The 13596-nt window shown below is 47.4% G+C and overlaps 3 protein-coding genes across 3 annotated transcripts; 1 reads left to right on the top strand and 2 right to left on the bottom strand.

Annotated features, from left to right (window-relative positions):
* Positions 1-484: 484 nt before the first annotated feature.
* AFUA_4G14060 (uncharacterized protein) lies at positions 485-5509 on the bottom strand (the record flags this gene model as incomplete). Its single annotated transcript, XM_746333.1, has 7 exons — positions 485-773; positions 899-1726; positions 1794-2396; positions 2450-2776; positions 2830-3213; positions 3330-4501; positions 4562-5509. 7 exons carry the CDS (start codon positions 5507-5509, stop codon positions 485-487), a joined length of 4551 nt encoding a protein of 1516 aa, XP_751426.1.
* Positions 5510-5766: 257 nt separating this feature from the next.
* AFUA_4G14050 (uncharacterized protein) lies at positions 5767-8113 on the bottom strand. Its single transcript, XM_746334.2, has 4 exons — positions 7902-8113; positions 7711-7842; positions 6830-7658; positions 5767-6769 (listed from the first exon to the last, which is right to left on the bottom strand). The coding sequence occupies exons 1-4, from the start codon at positions 7965-7967 to the stop codon at positions 6279-6281; spliced, it is 1518 nt and encodes a 505-aa protein (XP_751427.2). The 5' UTR covers positions 7968-8113; the 3' UTR covers positions 5767-6278.
* Positions 8114-8289: 176 nt separating this feature from the next.
* Positions 8290-11197, top strand: AFUA_4G14040 (Hsp70 family protein). The gene is made up of 10 exons (XM_077804685.1): positions 8290-8495; positions 8554-9152; positions 9207-9251; positions 9302-9371; positions 9433-9688; positions 9738-9843; positions 9974-10080; positions 10145-10343; positions 10412-10547; positions 10599-11197. The coding sequence occupies exons 1-10, from the start codon at positions 8396-8398 to the stop codon at positions 10814-10816; spliced, it is 1836 nt and encodes a 611-aa protein (XP_077660824.1). The 5' UTR covers positions 8290-8395; the 3' UTR covers positions 10817-11197.
* Positions 11198-13596: the final 2399 nt, after the last annotated feature.

Raw genomic sequence — 13596 nt, 5'->3', positions numbered from 1 at the left:
ATCGTCAAGATATCAAGGCATATGCGGGGCTAATAACCACATATGACTACGCTGCTGCACTCGTATATAGCTGCGATGACATCCATATCATTCATTCCAGAAGACCAGAATCTGTCTCACTGGGTACTCGAATAGTGCCCGTACGCAAAGGCCACATAGCCAGCTATGCTAGGCCTCGATATTAGTTGAACGTGTTGACGGGTCGCTATGTCAGAAGGAACACACGTAGTTGAGCTACTCATCCCAGATGCCAGGTTGGTCGCAACTATGCGACCAGACTGGGATAAACACTGTAGGACTCCGGCGAGAAAATTAATCTCTCCTCTTGCCGTAGCCTTTCCGGATCAACATAAACCTTCAGCCCCATGTTCTCCTTACCCAAGTAGTAGACTCTGAAAACGACGTAGATTTCTGGCTCTTCCAGTTCGACGTTACGATCGGTCCACATTGCCTGCATCTGTGGGTGATTGTCTTAGTCAAATGCCTACTGCAATAGGGCACGATGGAGGGTCGGGGTCCTGAGTCTTACTCGTCTGTACTGGCTCTTGCTCATGAAAAATGCACTGCCGCACTCCCCTGTCGTCGTCTTCACTTCGATATAGTACGTTGGATTGGAACCATGCCACCGTGCGTGAGACAGACATCCAGCGTCAATCAAAGTGGTGGTTAACGCTGAGCTGATGTCGCGATAGACTACGTCTGCAGTCTCGACACCAGACCAGGGGGTAAGATCGTAGTAGTCGGGATGGACGGAGATATGTCTGCGAATGGTGCTGCGCCAGTTGTCACGGCTGAACCCGGGAAGGTCTGATGATAGGAGCTCAAATACCTGGATTATTACGAATTCATTAGTTCAAGGACAGCAGAAGGGATGTAGAGGGCTGAGTCTACAAATAACTCTCCTGCAGCGCCGATCTTGATATCATGGGCAAGTTGATTCTCAGACCGAATTCCGAAGGCCCCGTCATGTGAAGTGTCTATACTACTTCTCACAGTGGTCATTGGGCGTTGTAGAGCTTCAGCAAGTGTAAGTGGACGGGCAAGTCTGATGATTTTGTCGAGCAGTTGAATGTACGAATGACGCTCAGAGAAAGGCCTGGGTGCTTCGTCCGGGGATGGCCAGTCAGGAGATGGCACAGTGAGAAGCCTTGGTGGTGGAGCTGAAATCCTGTTATGGGCAACAATTGTCCTCGGTACGTCTATGGAGTCTCCAGGGCTTGAGCGGGATGAGTCTCGTGGTGTGTACAGAAAATCATCCCCACTCTCCCGGCCCTCGTCCGACGCAGAGACAACGTCTTGTTCTTCAATACGACTGGGTGAGATTGTCATATCTGTAGCTTCAGATTCTGGTAGGATAGCGATGTCGGGAGGAACACGAACGATTCCATGGCGGTCTAGACATTCATCGATGAAGTCCTCCGGAGTGAGGAAAACCACTGCGAAACTCATTGGAACTGCGGGGTCCCTTTGAAGTCCATAATAATGTCCCAGAGCCTGGGGAAGGTCGTAGCTGTAGCAGCATTGACGGGCATTCTGATCTCTAGGTATGTAAATGTGCAGCACATCATTAACATCCGTGATATGCACCGACCCCGTATCACTCTGTACTCTCGCCGTTGCTTCGTTTAATTGAAGTACAAGTGTTTTTCTGAAACCAGCGCTTTCATAAACAAACGCGTTTTGCAGTTGTCGCAGCGTCTGACCAACAGTTTCTCGGCCGTCCTCCCTGTAATGTAAGATGCAACTATAGTCTCCTTAGCAACGTCTCAGGTAACTACGGCTACTAACCATACCGGTAAAAGTGTTTCGCCTTTCTGCGGAACAGCCGTGTCTCCCTGGACAAGTGCTCGTGGGATGGCTGATCGACATCAGTCTGCTCCATGATTGCCATTGACATATATCTATTCTGAAGACTGATCCGTCCCAGGAGGGGGCTCAAGTGCCGGGCTTCATCAAGAGAGAAGTCCAGAATGGGAACTCTGCCCCGGAAAGCGGAAAGATATTCAACTCGGTCTGCAATGAAAAATGTATCGGTAGGCTTTAACATCTCCACAGTGCCATCGGGCATTTCTACTGGCAGGAATCGAAGACGTGAAAGAGCTCTAAGCTCATCAGACCCTGGTCGCAACGCATTGAGGTTATGGATGGCAGTTTTGACCGCACCAATATCCACAACCTCATTAGATGCTAACCCCCTGAGTTGCTCCACGTAAGTGGCTGCTGTCTGAGCTTGCACATTCAGAGCACCGCGGAAGAAGCTCTCCAGCTCCCGGTACATAGCGCTGATGCCATATCGTACTCCAATTCTCGGAGTGTCTGTCCATACACAGGATTCAGGCGCAACCCAGGATCGTTCTGCTGGAAGATAGACCAGTTTCTGTTCCGTGAATTTGCTTCTAGGATTTGATTAGCCTCGCATCAACCTTCATGCCACATGCATAACTCGTACAGTATCATAGCGCCATCTTCGGGATTCTGTATATTCTGCAAGATACAGTTATAAATCGCCTTCAGGTCGTCCAAACCAACATCCGCGTTGTCTTTGCGCCACTGAAGCTCCTCGACGTACGTGCTAACGTCGGCATCACGAACAGAGAGTATATCTCTGAACAAACATGCCACATGTGGATCGTTCGAGTATTCCGGGTGAGTAGCAAGAGGGTGCTTCGTCCGAAGAGAGGGGTGTCCATTCCAGACACACTTTCGGAGAGATACTAAATCTAGTATTCCTCCTGAACATTCGGGGATGCAGACACTTTCCCAAACCGTGAAAATGCTGCATGAAGCTGGTTAGTATTCGTAATCTAAGCGTTCGAGCAAAGTTCATACTCCTTCAATTCGATGGGATCATGGGAAAACAGAATGAAGAGCTCCTTATACATCCTGAAGAAGGCAGCCTGTGTCAGGATGGTGCGGTTGGCTTTTGTCTCTAGGGCGTCGAAGATTTCCCAAAAAAAGGTGATTTCTGTCTCCAGTTTGACCCCAAATGTGGCTAAGAACTCCCATCCATCAGTACCATCAGTTGCTATATCAGCAGGAATGTCTATGAATTTATCGAAAATCTCCTGCAGAGTTGCGTCTGCGCATAACCGCTGCATTTCCTTAGATGGATAATAGGTGCATTGTAGATAGGTTTGGGACTGATTCCGACAAGGGACTTTCATATCTTTCAGGGTGCCAATCACGCGCGGTGTCAGATCTGATTGGAGGCTGCTCCAATATGTTTTCAATAGTCCTATCAGAGTCATGGGTTGATATATCGATAAGTGCGCACACAGCGTGGATAATCCGTCTGTCCGGGGACTTTTCAGCCTTGGGATGCGGCGAACCGATGCCACTTCTTCCAGCCACTGCTCCCAGGTGCGCCCGTGACTGACCGTCCCAGGTGGTACAGCCTCAATATATGCGTGGTGGATAATGTGCATTTCAAAAGGAGGACAATTCTGCTTGTTGACACCACACTGCAATTCCTGGGCGAGGTGTTTTGTGCCATATTCTCCCAGGGTCTCGAAGTATAAGTCGTCCGTGATGATTTCGGCACCGAAGTGACAAACGCGCGGTAGACCTGTTTTTCAGACTTGTCCATGATGAAGATGCGATTGTCTAGCGGTTGGTCTTTTTCCAGGGTCCTGAAGAGATACCTCAAATGGCTGACTGATTTCTCTAGCGTGACCCCATGAAGTACATTGTACTGCTTCAGAATAGCCTTCACTACTTTGCGTGTCTCGCAACGGGCTACCCCCAATGTTTCAAGGAGTTCCAGTCTCGCTTTATCTTCTAGCACGCTCCGTTGAACGATTCGTATGTCTTTTAGGCCCTCTGGGATAGGAATCCCTCGCTCATCATCTGGGAAATAGACTGCAGAAGAACAAGCCGGTAGCAGGGACCCGTCTGAAGTGGGTATCAGGGCCATTTCTTTTATTCGTTTGGTCAGAGACGAGCCTGGCGGCTGCCGTTTTAGAGCGCGCAAAAGCAGTTTTGCAATTCTGGCATGCCAATCATCATCTAAACTCGAATCGAGAAACCTTGGCGCTGAGCCCTCAAGATAAGGTTCCAAACGATCCAAGATGGATTGGTACGACAGGTTCTTCACACCAAGTTCCATCAAATTCTCAGCATGTCTGTTCCAGTCGTAGGACTGCGCCAGGTAAACCTCGGGCTCGATATCGTCCATTAGAGGGTGGCCATGGCGATCGCAGTGCTGTGATGACAGGTGTTCAAGCTGGGTTGGGGATTTCAAGATTCCTCTGCGGGAATATAGAATCTTGGATCCCTTTAGGCAGTCGAAGATCATCTCTCGAAGATCGGCCCAGAAGGGATCGCGAATGTGCGTCCCCGGAAGATACTGTAGCCATTCGTATCTAAGCGACGTATGCTTACAGAAATAGGCGACAGCTTGGAGAAACAAATGGCTAATACCCTCGCGAATAGCATAGTTTCTATCGCAACGATGGACTCCTTGTCGACTGGCTTGTGTGATAAAGTCCGATTGGATGAGAAACTACACAGATATTAGCGGAGTGTATTCGATCAAAGTCCTCAACAAGAGAAAATTACTCACATTGAACCCCTCATCACGCATCGGGAGGAAGGAATACACATACTGGGCCTGGATGAGAGGACTGTAGTCTTCCTGCACTGGGAACGCCAGGATTAGGTCAACCTCGGGTTGCCCAGGGCGACTGAGATGTTGTGGGAGATTGGACAGGGTGGTCTTTTCGAGATGGTAGAATTTTGTCACCTGTTCTCCATTCGTCTCTTTGGTGAGTGTGATTAAGTGCTTTGATTTGTCCTCAAAGCGTGTGAAAGATATCTGCGACTGCAGGGAGGGGATATTCACAGTGAGCCTCTGCAGCTTACGGAGAAAGAGCAGCATGGTGTCCGGGATCTCCCTCAGCTCTGAAGCACGAGCCTCGAAGTCGCTTATGCTTATAAAAAAGAGGGTTATTCGAGTGTTCACACTAGGGGGTAGCTCCTGAGGCTCCTCGTTGAACGGAGTGATCATGCCTAACCCACTATCCCCCTGGTGGTGCTCAAAGTAGAAGGAAAAGGGTCCTGACTGGATAGATACTTTGTATGCAACCTTGAATACAGATTTGAACCCAATCCCTTTGTGGCCGATATAGCCGCCAGTCTGTTTCTTTGAACTCTGGTGAATGCTGCATATAGCCCGCACATCATTCTCAGTAAATCCGTCCTCGTTTGAGTCCACAGTTAGATGATCTTCATGTAGAGTGAGATCGAGAAATGGCTCCTCCGCTTGGCTAACAGCATGGCCATAGCAATTATCTTCCGCGTTCTGAATGAGCTCGAAGAGGAACCGCGTGTCCGTGTCGTACAGGTCTTCGGCCACATGTACAATCGATCTGCCAGCAATAGTCTGCAGATTCTTGTAGGCTCGCAATGACCTCTGCGACAGCGCTTGCTTTTCCTCGGGAGGCAAGCCGCCGTTTGTCGCCTGGATATCGTCCACAATCGCCTGCGCCTGCTCAAGAGATAGTGGTGCCATTGGGGAGTCGAGGATGCAAGATGAAAACAATAACAGCCTATCAAGTACCGATTGCCCCCTTTTGTAAGATTATTGCGAGGATGCAGGCTTGTGATCGGAACGCAGGGCGAGAGCGAGCTAGAACATTGGGATACAAAGGGGCCATCCAGTGACCGTGTGAGCCTCTGGGTCTCGTCCACCCGCCCTGGTAAGTAGTGTTGCTCCTCTCCCACAGAATCTGCCTTGGCGGCTAGGAAGTTGGTATGCGGCGCAGGCAACTTGCATTTCCTCCACAGCTACATCTTACATACCAGACTAAATCGACCGGGGCCATCTCCGAGAGGTATTCTTAGAATACAGGATTGGATGAGAAAGCCGGTATATTCCGTTGCTGACGGAACCGCTAAAAAGTAGCCCAATCATATTACTTGAGCGGCGTCGCTCCAAGCTAATAATGCATACCAAGGCATACGACCAGTGAGGGACGCGTCAAAAGTTCGAATTCTGTGATCCCAGTGTGTTTACCGCTAGGCCCGATTGGCAACTATGATACTTTATAGGCAGATTTGATCTAAGGACTCCATCTAATACTTCTCTGTATGGCGATCATGGGCACGTGAACGTATCTGTGGAGATAATTCTTTGTGAGGTGCTATAATACTGATTATATTTGAGAGAGGCATCGAGATTCGAATCTGCGGATAGAATATTAGGTTGCGTAATCAGGATTCAGGCCTAGTAGTGAATTCGCTGGATCCAGACTTCTGACATGCCACTGTAAGGAGTCGAACTACTTCTCACGCACCACCACAACTGCTGGAGACCATATCTTGTGCTGGTTGTAGTGCTCCGCATTCTCAGAACCAAAGGCTAGGACGGCTGGCTGAACACAAAGGAGTATCCGTTTCCCGTCTAGCCTCGTATCATCTTCGTCGAGATGATGGAGCCGATGGGCACGCATCACTGGGTTTGAAACTGTAAACGGTGGTAGCTCTTCCAGACTTCGACAGGTCATGAAAGCCCGTTGAGTCCACAGGGAGAGTGCCAGCTGCGCGGCCCCATCATACAGTGACTGTAGCTCCTGAGCTCGTCGGTCGCCGGCCTCGGGATTTTCAACCTTGCGAAGAAGGGTGCGAGCGGAACTGGTCAAGAATCTGGTCACAAGCCCTCTCACTAGCTGTTTGGTCATGTTCTGTAGAAAGGTCTCTGTGTTGGGATGCCTCGTGACGGAAAGGCTTTGCAATGTTAGCGAACGCCAAGTATGCGCTTTTTGCTCATCGGCTGCTTAGCCAGTTCCCATTAGCACCCATCAGCGTCCAGGAATGGATATATCCTCCGTACCTTGGATCATGATGCGGTATATTCTTTGAAAGCACCCTTCTGTAGAGGTTGTATGATCACCATCAATCTTTGGGAACGCAAAAAAGGGATCTGTAAAGATTTGTTCAAACAAATCTTTCGCCAACAAGGCGTGTAACAGAACCATTGGGACTTTATTCTGCGGGATGGAGATCTCTCTCATCGTTGAGTTCCAATCTGGTTGGGAGCAGTATCCGGTTAATTGATGGATGACCATATCCTTCTCGGGTTTAGGGACTTCCTCCAAGTCTGCAAAGGAAATGAAACAGTTTTTTTTGGCCCACGACCGTATACTCTCTGTCAAATTGGACAGCTCATCCCTAATTGACTGGTCCTCCTTTGGAATGTATCCATTGTTTGCTACCATCGACTGGAGAGCATATTTTTGCCGTGCAACAAATATGGCCTCCAACTTTTGGTGCTTATCTTGTATCTGAGCTAGATTGCTTTGGAGTTCCCGAATAACTGCATCCCGGTCGCTCAATTGAATCTCTTGCTGCTTAATATGTGTCTTATATTTGGTTAACTCATCCTCTAGGCGTCGGACCGCAGCCTTGCTTTCCTGAGACGATTGGCTTTGTTCCGCATCCATCCGGTCAATTTGAGCACTCGGCTGGCGTGTTTCAGGGTAATATTTGGCATCTCTTCGACGGATGTCATCTTCCAAGTCGTCACCATCCTCATTGATTGTGGCTGGAGGCAACGGAGCCTCGTGAGCAGGCTGTGGCAAGGCGTTGTGTTCTGGACTCAGTTGCTCCGTAGAAGTTGGTAATGGTTCTTTCGGTGAACCTGATCCCCATGGTGACAAAACCTGCCCTATAGTCAGCAACATTCCTGTACCGAGTGCCTAGTTGCTAGCACACCTTTCTGATAACACGTGTCGGTGTCCAGTGACTTTCCGTTTTTCGATCAGTAGACCTTGAATGGTGATCCTTGCCAACGTCGCGTTCTTTCGGAGTGCGGGCTTTATCATGTACTCGTCGCGGGCTTTGTGCCTGTACCATGAGCGAGTGAGACTGTGAAAGTTGAGCAAGTGACAAGTATTGTATCTCACACTTCGGTGGGTCCGTCTATCTGCGGCAACCCTCTTGCTCTCCGTCGTGTTATCGGCCACATCCATACTCTCACATGTGTCCCTTTAAAGAATGGCTTGGTCGTGGAGTCTGGCTGTGATTCGTCTCTAGACCTTTGCAGAATGTATCTTGTGCGGGATCTGGGGGGGCTATGGCTATAACTAGGGGATACAGTGAGTTGTCTAGAAGATTGGTCTCATAGTGGGCTAAGAATGTACGGACTACGGAGTACGGCCATCCGCTCAGCCACTGGGCTCGTTCTAGGCAATTGGCGCGCATTGTCTAATCCCTGTCTCCCACCCAAAATAGTAAAGGCTTACCTGCAGCTATATGTGGACCGCGAAACTAGATTTCAGTAATACGCGAGGGATTGTAAGAGACCTAGTAAGAGGGATTCCCCCATTTCCCACTTTGCTTAAGAAGCAGCTTCTTTTCATCGCCTATTCTAATCTTCACTCCGAGCTAAAACATTAAGATGTCCTATGATAGAGCAATCGTTAGCCAACTTAGCTCGCTTGCCCTTCACTCCAAGAACAAGATAATCGTGGGGGTCGACTATGGCACCACGTTCACAGGTACTGTTATCATCACAATCTGCCTCTACTGAAGAATAACTAACAGAGGGGCACAAAGGAGCGAGCTACGTGAGCTCCAAGGGAAGTGGCTTAAGCGATATCATACTTATCAGCACCTGGCCCGGACCCTCGAGGGATACTGAGACCGTCTTCAAGGCGCCGTCCCGGATTGCATATGCCAGTGAAAATAATTCACGGGTTACAACAAATCGCTGGGGTTACCAGGTCGAACCGGGGATGCTATCGTACTCATGGACAAAACTGCTGTTAGACCAGGGCACCCCGCTTACTCAATATGATGATAGGACTCTTGAAACTGCTTCCCAGACTGGCATTCTGAAACTGCCCGAAGGGAAAACAGCGGTTGATGTCGTTGCTGACTATTTATCCGAAGTCTATCAGCATATACTTAAAACTATCTCCAAGAATATCACAGAGGATGACCTGCGTATTACTCCACTCGAGTTTTGGCTCACTGTCCCTGCCATTTGGTCTGATCGAGCACTGGATGCTACAAGGACTGCGGCTCAACGGGCTGGATTTGGGAAAAGTCCCTCACGGCCAATGGACCAGATATTTCTGATCAGCGAGCCAGAAGCAGCGGCGGTCACAGCGCTGAAGAAGTACACCACCAGCAGTATAGGAGGATCGGTCAAGGTCAGCGCCTGTCCTGTTACTTGTTCACGATCCATGTCTCATTACCGTTTTCAGGCAGGAGATGGAGTTCTTGTCTGCGACTGTGGCGGTGGCACCGTGGTAAGAGCTGTGGATGATGGCGCTGAACTACTCAGATGCTCACTTGTCAGGACATTACCACCTATTTGATCCTGGAGGTCTATCCAAGACTAAAGTTTGAGGAACTGTGTACAGGAACTGGTATACTTCCCTCAGTAGTATTTTCTTGGTCACTGTAGGCCTATCTCTAAATGAACTTCAGGAGGCAAGTGCGGATCGACTGCGGTCGACCGCAATTTCTACAAGCTGATGTCAGACCGTTTCGGCGATGCGTTCGACCGTTTACCTCGAAAACGGAAAAGTCCTGGCAGTGAATTTATGAGGAAGTTTGAGATCATCAAGAGAGACTTTGGAAATTCTGACGAAGATACCACTTTCGAGTTGCCTCTGAATATGACCGTGGATAATCCAGATCCAGAGTTCTTCGATGAAGAGGAGCGATTAGTCCTTATTTCCAGGTTAGGAACCCTTACTGACGTCGATCAATGTGCTGCTGACTCGTGTTAGTGCCGACCTGCGCTCCATCTTTGATCCTGTCATAGAGCGAATTGTTAGTCTGGTGCGACAGCAAATCGCCGATGCTAGACAAGAGACTGGCAAAGATGTCATTAATGTATGCTTGAGTGAGCGATCGCTTCACTCTGCCCTTCCGCAACTACGCAGCCACTCCTCGGCTTTTATCCATTAATATCCCCCGTTCATCTTTCGATTGATCCGATAATACAGGTACTAACGTAGAACAGAGAATCGTTTTGGTTGGCGGATTTGGCGACTCCGAGTATCTTCGCAAAGCTTTCAGATCCTCGTTTGAGTCTACAGGCAAGATCACTATCACCGTCCCTGATAGTCCGTAAGCATTGTCCTCTTGCGACAAAGATATACTTTCGTGATATCTAAGGTGTTAAATAATCTAGACAAGCTGCCATTGTCCAAGGAGCAGCACTGCGTGGTTTGGAGGGTCTCCAATCAACAACGAAGCGATGCCGTCGACACTACGGCTTCAGTTGGAATATCCCCTTCCGTGATGGAATCGACAGTGAACTTGATGCCATTTATGATGAATATGATGACATGAAAAGGGTGTCTGGCATCATGGAGTGGATGATTGCTAAGGTGGGCGCTCCTGAACCGGACCTGTTGGATCTCAGTCTGTGGAACATGCTGATATAGCTAGTGAATAGGGAACAACGTACACGGATAATTACAGTCTCACTGTGTCGGTTTGTCGGGCACACTATGAAAATTCCAGCCTGAGGAAAGTCACAACATTATACGCATGCGATCAGTCGGAAGCCCCGGAGCGCCAAGAACACAAAGGTTGGTCTCATATACTTCCAAAACGTATCCTCGAATCTAACAAAGGCACAGCTGTGTATGAGGTTGGCAACATTGCTGTGGACTTTTCCAATGTTGATTTGGAATTGTTTCCCTCCAAAGTGATCAAGAACAAGCGAGTATATAAACTCAACTATAAGCTCAGAGTCACCTTTGGCGCGCGTGAGGGTGTGCTCAAGTTCGAAGCCGTTAGCCAGGGCCAGACTGTTGGTCAGACAAGCATCAATTTTAGTGCAGCCAAGTACTATTGATTGCACATCCGTCATTTATGGTGTTTGTTTTTCAGGAGTCAGGAAATGATCAACTAGCCTCTCATGCTCGTTTCAGTCAGCTATCCTGGAATACAGCTTGATATTCTTCTCAGAACTCGACACTTTGCTGAAAACAGTTCTAGTGCATTTGATTTGCCGTTTATCTGACATGGTGGCATTGAGTCTACATGCTTAGGTTGGTGTCGGTAAAGGTGTCTCTAATCAACTAGGTGATGCAATGCAGTGCTGATTCAGGATCTGGTTTAGAATATCTAGCTTACCTCAGAGTCCAGGTGGATGAGCTGATGAACTATCTGTAGGCCTTCATGGGTGATTGCAGGTTGGCTGTAGACTCTCCATTAACTAACGAACAGGCTGTCTATTCTCACAGCACTTCTTATCCCTGACCTGATACAGGTCGAGGCGGCAGCGCCGTACACGCGACCATTACGGCTCATGGAGTTGGCAGAGTAAGATAGTGGAGAGAGCGAACTAAAGTCAGAGTGGTTGCTGTAATGCTGGTCTTCAATCAGAAATACATGACATAAAGCATGCAAGATAGGTTGGCTAGCGCGGTCGATTAAATACAAATACATATTATATTTAGTTGGGTAACCTCCATCACGCGCTCCTTGGCGAGTGAAACAGGACTGGCTGCGAGTTTTCAACTTTTGAACTTCACATCTGATGCTTTCCATCCTGGGAATTTGTCCTTGACAATGGCCCGCCAACGATGATTTGAGCGCATCTATGATGATGTAGAACCAGTGGAGGAATATAGACCTGGAGGTTACCACCCCGTGCTTCTTAGAGATATTCTCGATAGCTGGTATAATATCATCTGAAAGCTTGCCTACAGTTAATTTTCTACTATCTAGCTCGCAAGGGATCTTGAGTAAGACCCCTGGAAATGTCCCAAAGGGCCCGCACATTGATACACTTCCTAGAAATTCTTCTTATGTTGCTGTGAAGATTCTAAAGGCTGAAGCTTCTATTTCAGAGGGCCCTATAGAACTGAGTATCTTGAATGCCATCTGAGCAAATGCCCTCTATCATCTAGGTGCCCAACATGTGGTGCAAATTCTTGACTTATTTACTTACGAAGGTCTAAATGGGACTCACCTTTGCCTTATGTTTCTGGTTATGGGGGGGGATGCACAAGCCCATATATAGCTATTTCTAGAGAGGCGTTACCTATTATAGGTGTCTAAAATTCTGTTAAAATAAGTCACTGAAGGTCTACAACTTCTCTATAGCTGTAATATTATTTATAGTGGTAAGTGCTGGATTAGCTACATAGTAAATGTACTTTTAGAAAATCCCTTCTTTAACTGGCTTAGATCTCTAACTAGGAAATATTATTTTTGCAGTGTCAGCTGCTGATATTGATAATGCATTAAGCCAGCCTGGCACTACTCTTTGTGATGTGAAGTAGATGAATAGAGTTAAACATAACCAGAGTGCCCTAAGACATCTCTACGTTCCTGAGCCGATAATTGATTGTTCATTGATCGATGGCCAACCTGGGCATGAAGTTATGGTAGTAATCACTGATCTTGGAGGAGGTTTGTGGAGCCCTAGATGTTATACTAGAAATAACTAACTGACCTTTACTCAAAGCAGTATGGCATGACAAGGCAACCTTACAACTCCCTAGAGTCCCTTGAGCACTGCGTGCGCTGGAACTTATCTCTGGGAGATCTAACATTTCAGATGTAAGAACAGATTTTTAGAATCTAGCTTATCTAGTAGGTGTCTATTTGTATTCTTGGAACTTAGTAACATGCTGATGATGTTTAGATTTTTAAGCTTATCTGTGGGGAGCTACTCTTCTACTTAAGCATATTCGGACTATTATCTAAGCAAATCAACAAGGAGCACTGGCAAATGGTAGAAGATATTGTTAAACCTACACTTGACTAAGAGACTACAATATCTGAATTTGCAGTATACTTAGACATGCGCACACAGGGTCGACTCAGTGACGACGTTCTGCCATTAGCTAGGCTACTCCGCCAGTCTATGCTGGTCGAGCCAGAGCATTGGAAAAATGCGTTCCAGTTGCTCACTGACCCGTGGTTTAAAGCTATTTAAACCAGATGGGGCTCATTTGTGACTCACAGCAGCCTGTAAATAATTAGTATTAAGAGGACAGTAAATAAAATATGATGTGAGATGCCTGAGGGACTGAGGCGCTGATGAGACGTACTAAAAGGACCCTTGGAGCACCATGGGAGCCAACCGTGCAATGCTGATGTGAAACCTTTGAAATCTATTGAGTGATTGCATTGGAGGGAATGAAGAGAATTCTTTCCACAAGTTATGTGCGTTGCTGAATACACCTTTCATCTAATATTGTTCAATCATCAGCCCAAGCGCCCAAGCCAGAGACCCTCAGTACTGGGAAGATCCTCTCTCCATGGCCAGGGACTGTTACCAAACTCTATGTCAAATTCACATTTCTCTCTAACCAGCACCTTATGCATCACAGCTCCAACTGCCCAATATCTGTAATGTATAGAAACCCAATCAGCCGTCTCTATATATCTTCACAGACTCCGTAGAATCACATATTTTATTTACAAATTGGCATCGAGAAGGAAGTTCCAGGTGGCAAAGTCTCCACAATAATTCGCTGGTCACTAATTGATATTTTCATATAAAATATACAATATAAATCTATATCTAAATATTAATTGAAAATCTATAAGGCTAAGTGGGTAGTTGTTAAAAATTATTTCTAAACCATAATAGGTTATGTCAGATTAAGCTCTGAGTGA

This window comes from Aspergillus fumigatus, chromosome 4 (assembly GCF_000002655.1).
Source record: "Aspergillus fumigatus Af293 chromosome 4, whole genome shotgun sequence".
NCBI lineage: Eukaryota > Fungi > Ascomycota > Eurotiomycetes > Eurotiales > Aspergillaceae > Aspergillus > Aspergillus fumigatus.
This window is presented reverse-complemented; position numbering and strand designations above follow the sequence as displayed.

Bases quoted from the DNA above. Each gene is read 5' to 3' on its own strand.
- AFUA_4G14040 (XM_077804685.1), top strand. From the start codon at position 8,396: ATGTCCTATGATAGAGCAATCGTTAGCCAACTTAGCTCGCTTGCCCTT. The intron at 9,252-9,301 runs GTAAGAGCTGTG...CTCACTTGTCAG, and splicing joins ACTGTGGCGGTGGCACCGTG to GACATTACCACCTATTTGAT. The intron at 9,689-9,737 runs GTTAGGAACCCT...GACTCGTGTTAG, and splicing joins CGATTAGTCCTTATTTCCAG to TGCCGACCTGCGCTCCATCT.
- AFUA_4G14050 (XM_746334.2), bottom strand. From the start codon at position 7,967: ATGGATGTGGCCGATAACACGACGGAGAGCAAGAGGGTTGCCGCAGAT. The intron at 7,659-7,710 runs GTGTGCTAGCAA...ACTATAGGGCAG, and splicing joins CGACACGTGTTATCAGAAAG to GTTTTGTCACCATGGGGATC. The intron at 6,770-6,829 runs GTACGGAGGATA...CTGGCTAAGCAG, and splicing joins ATACCGCATCATGATCCAAG to CCGATGAGCAAAAAGCGCAT.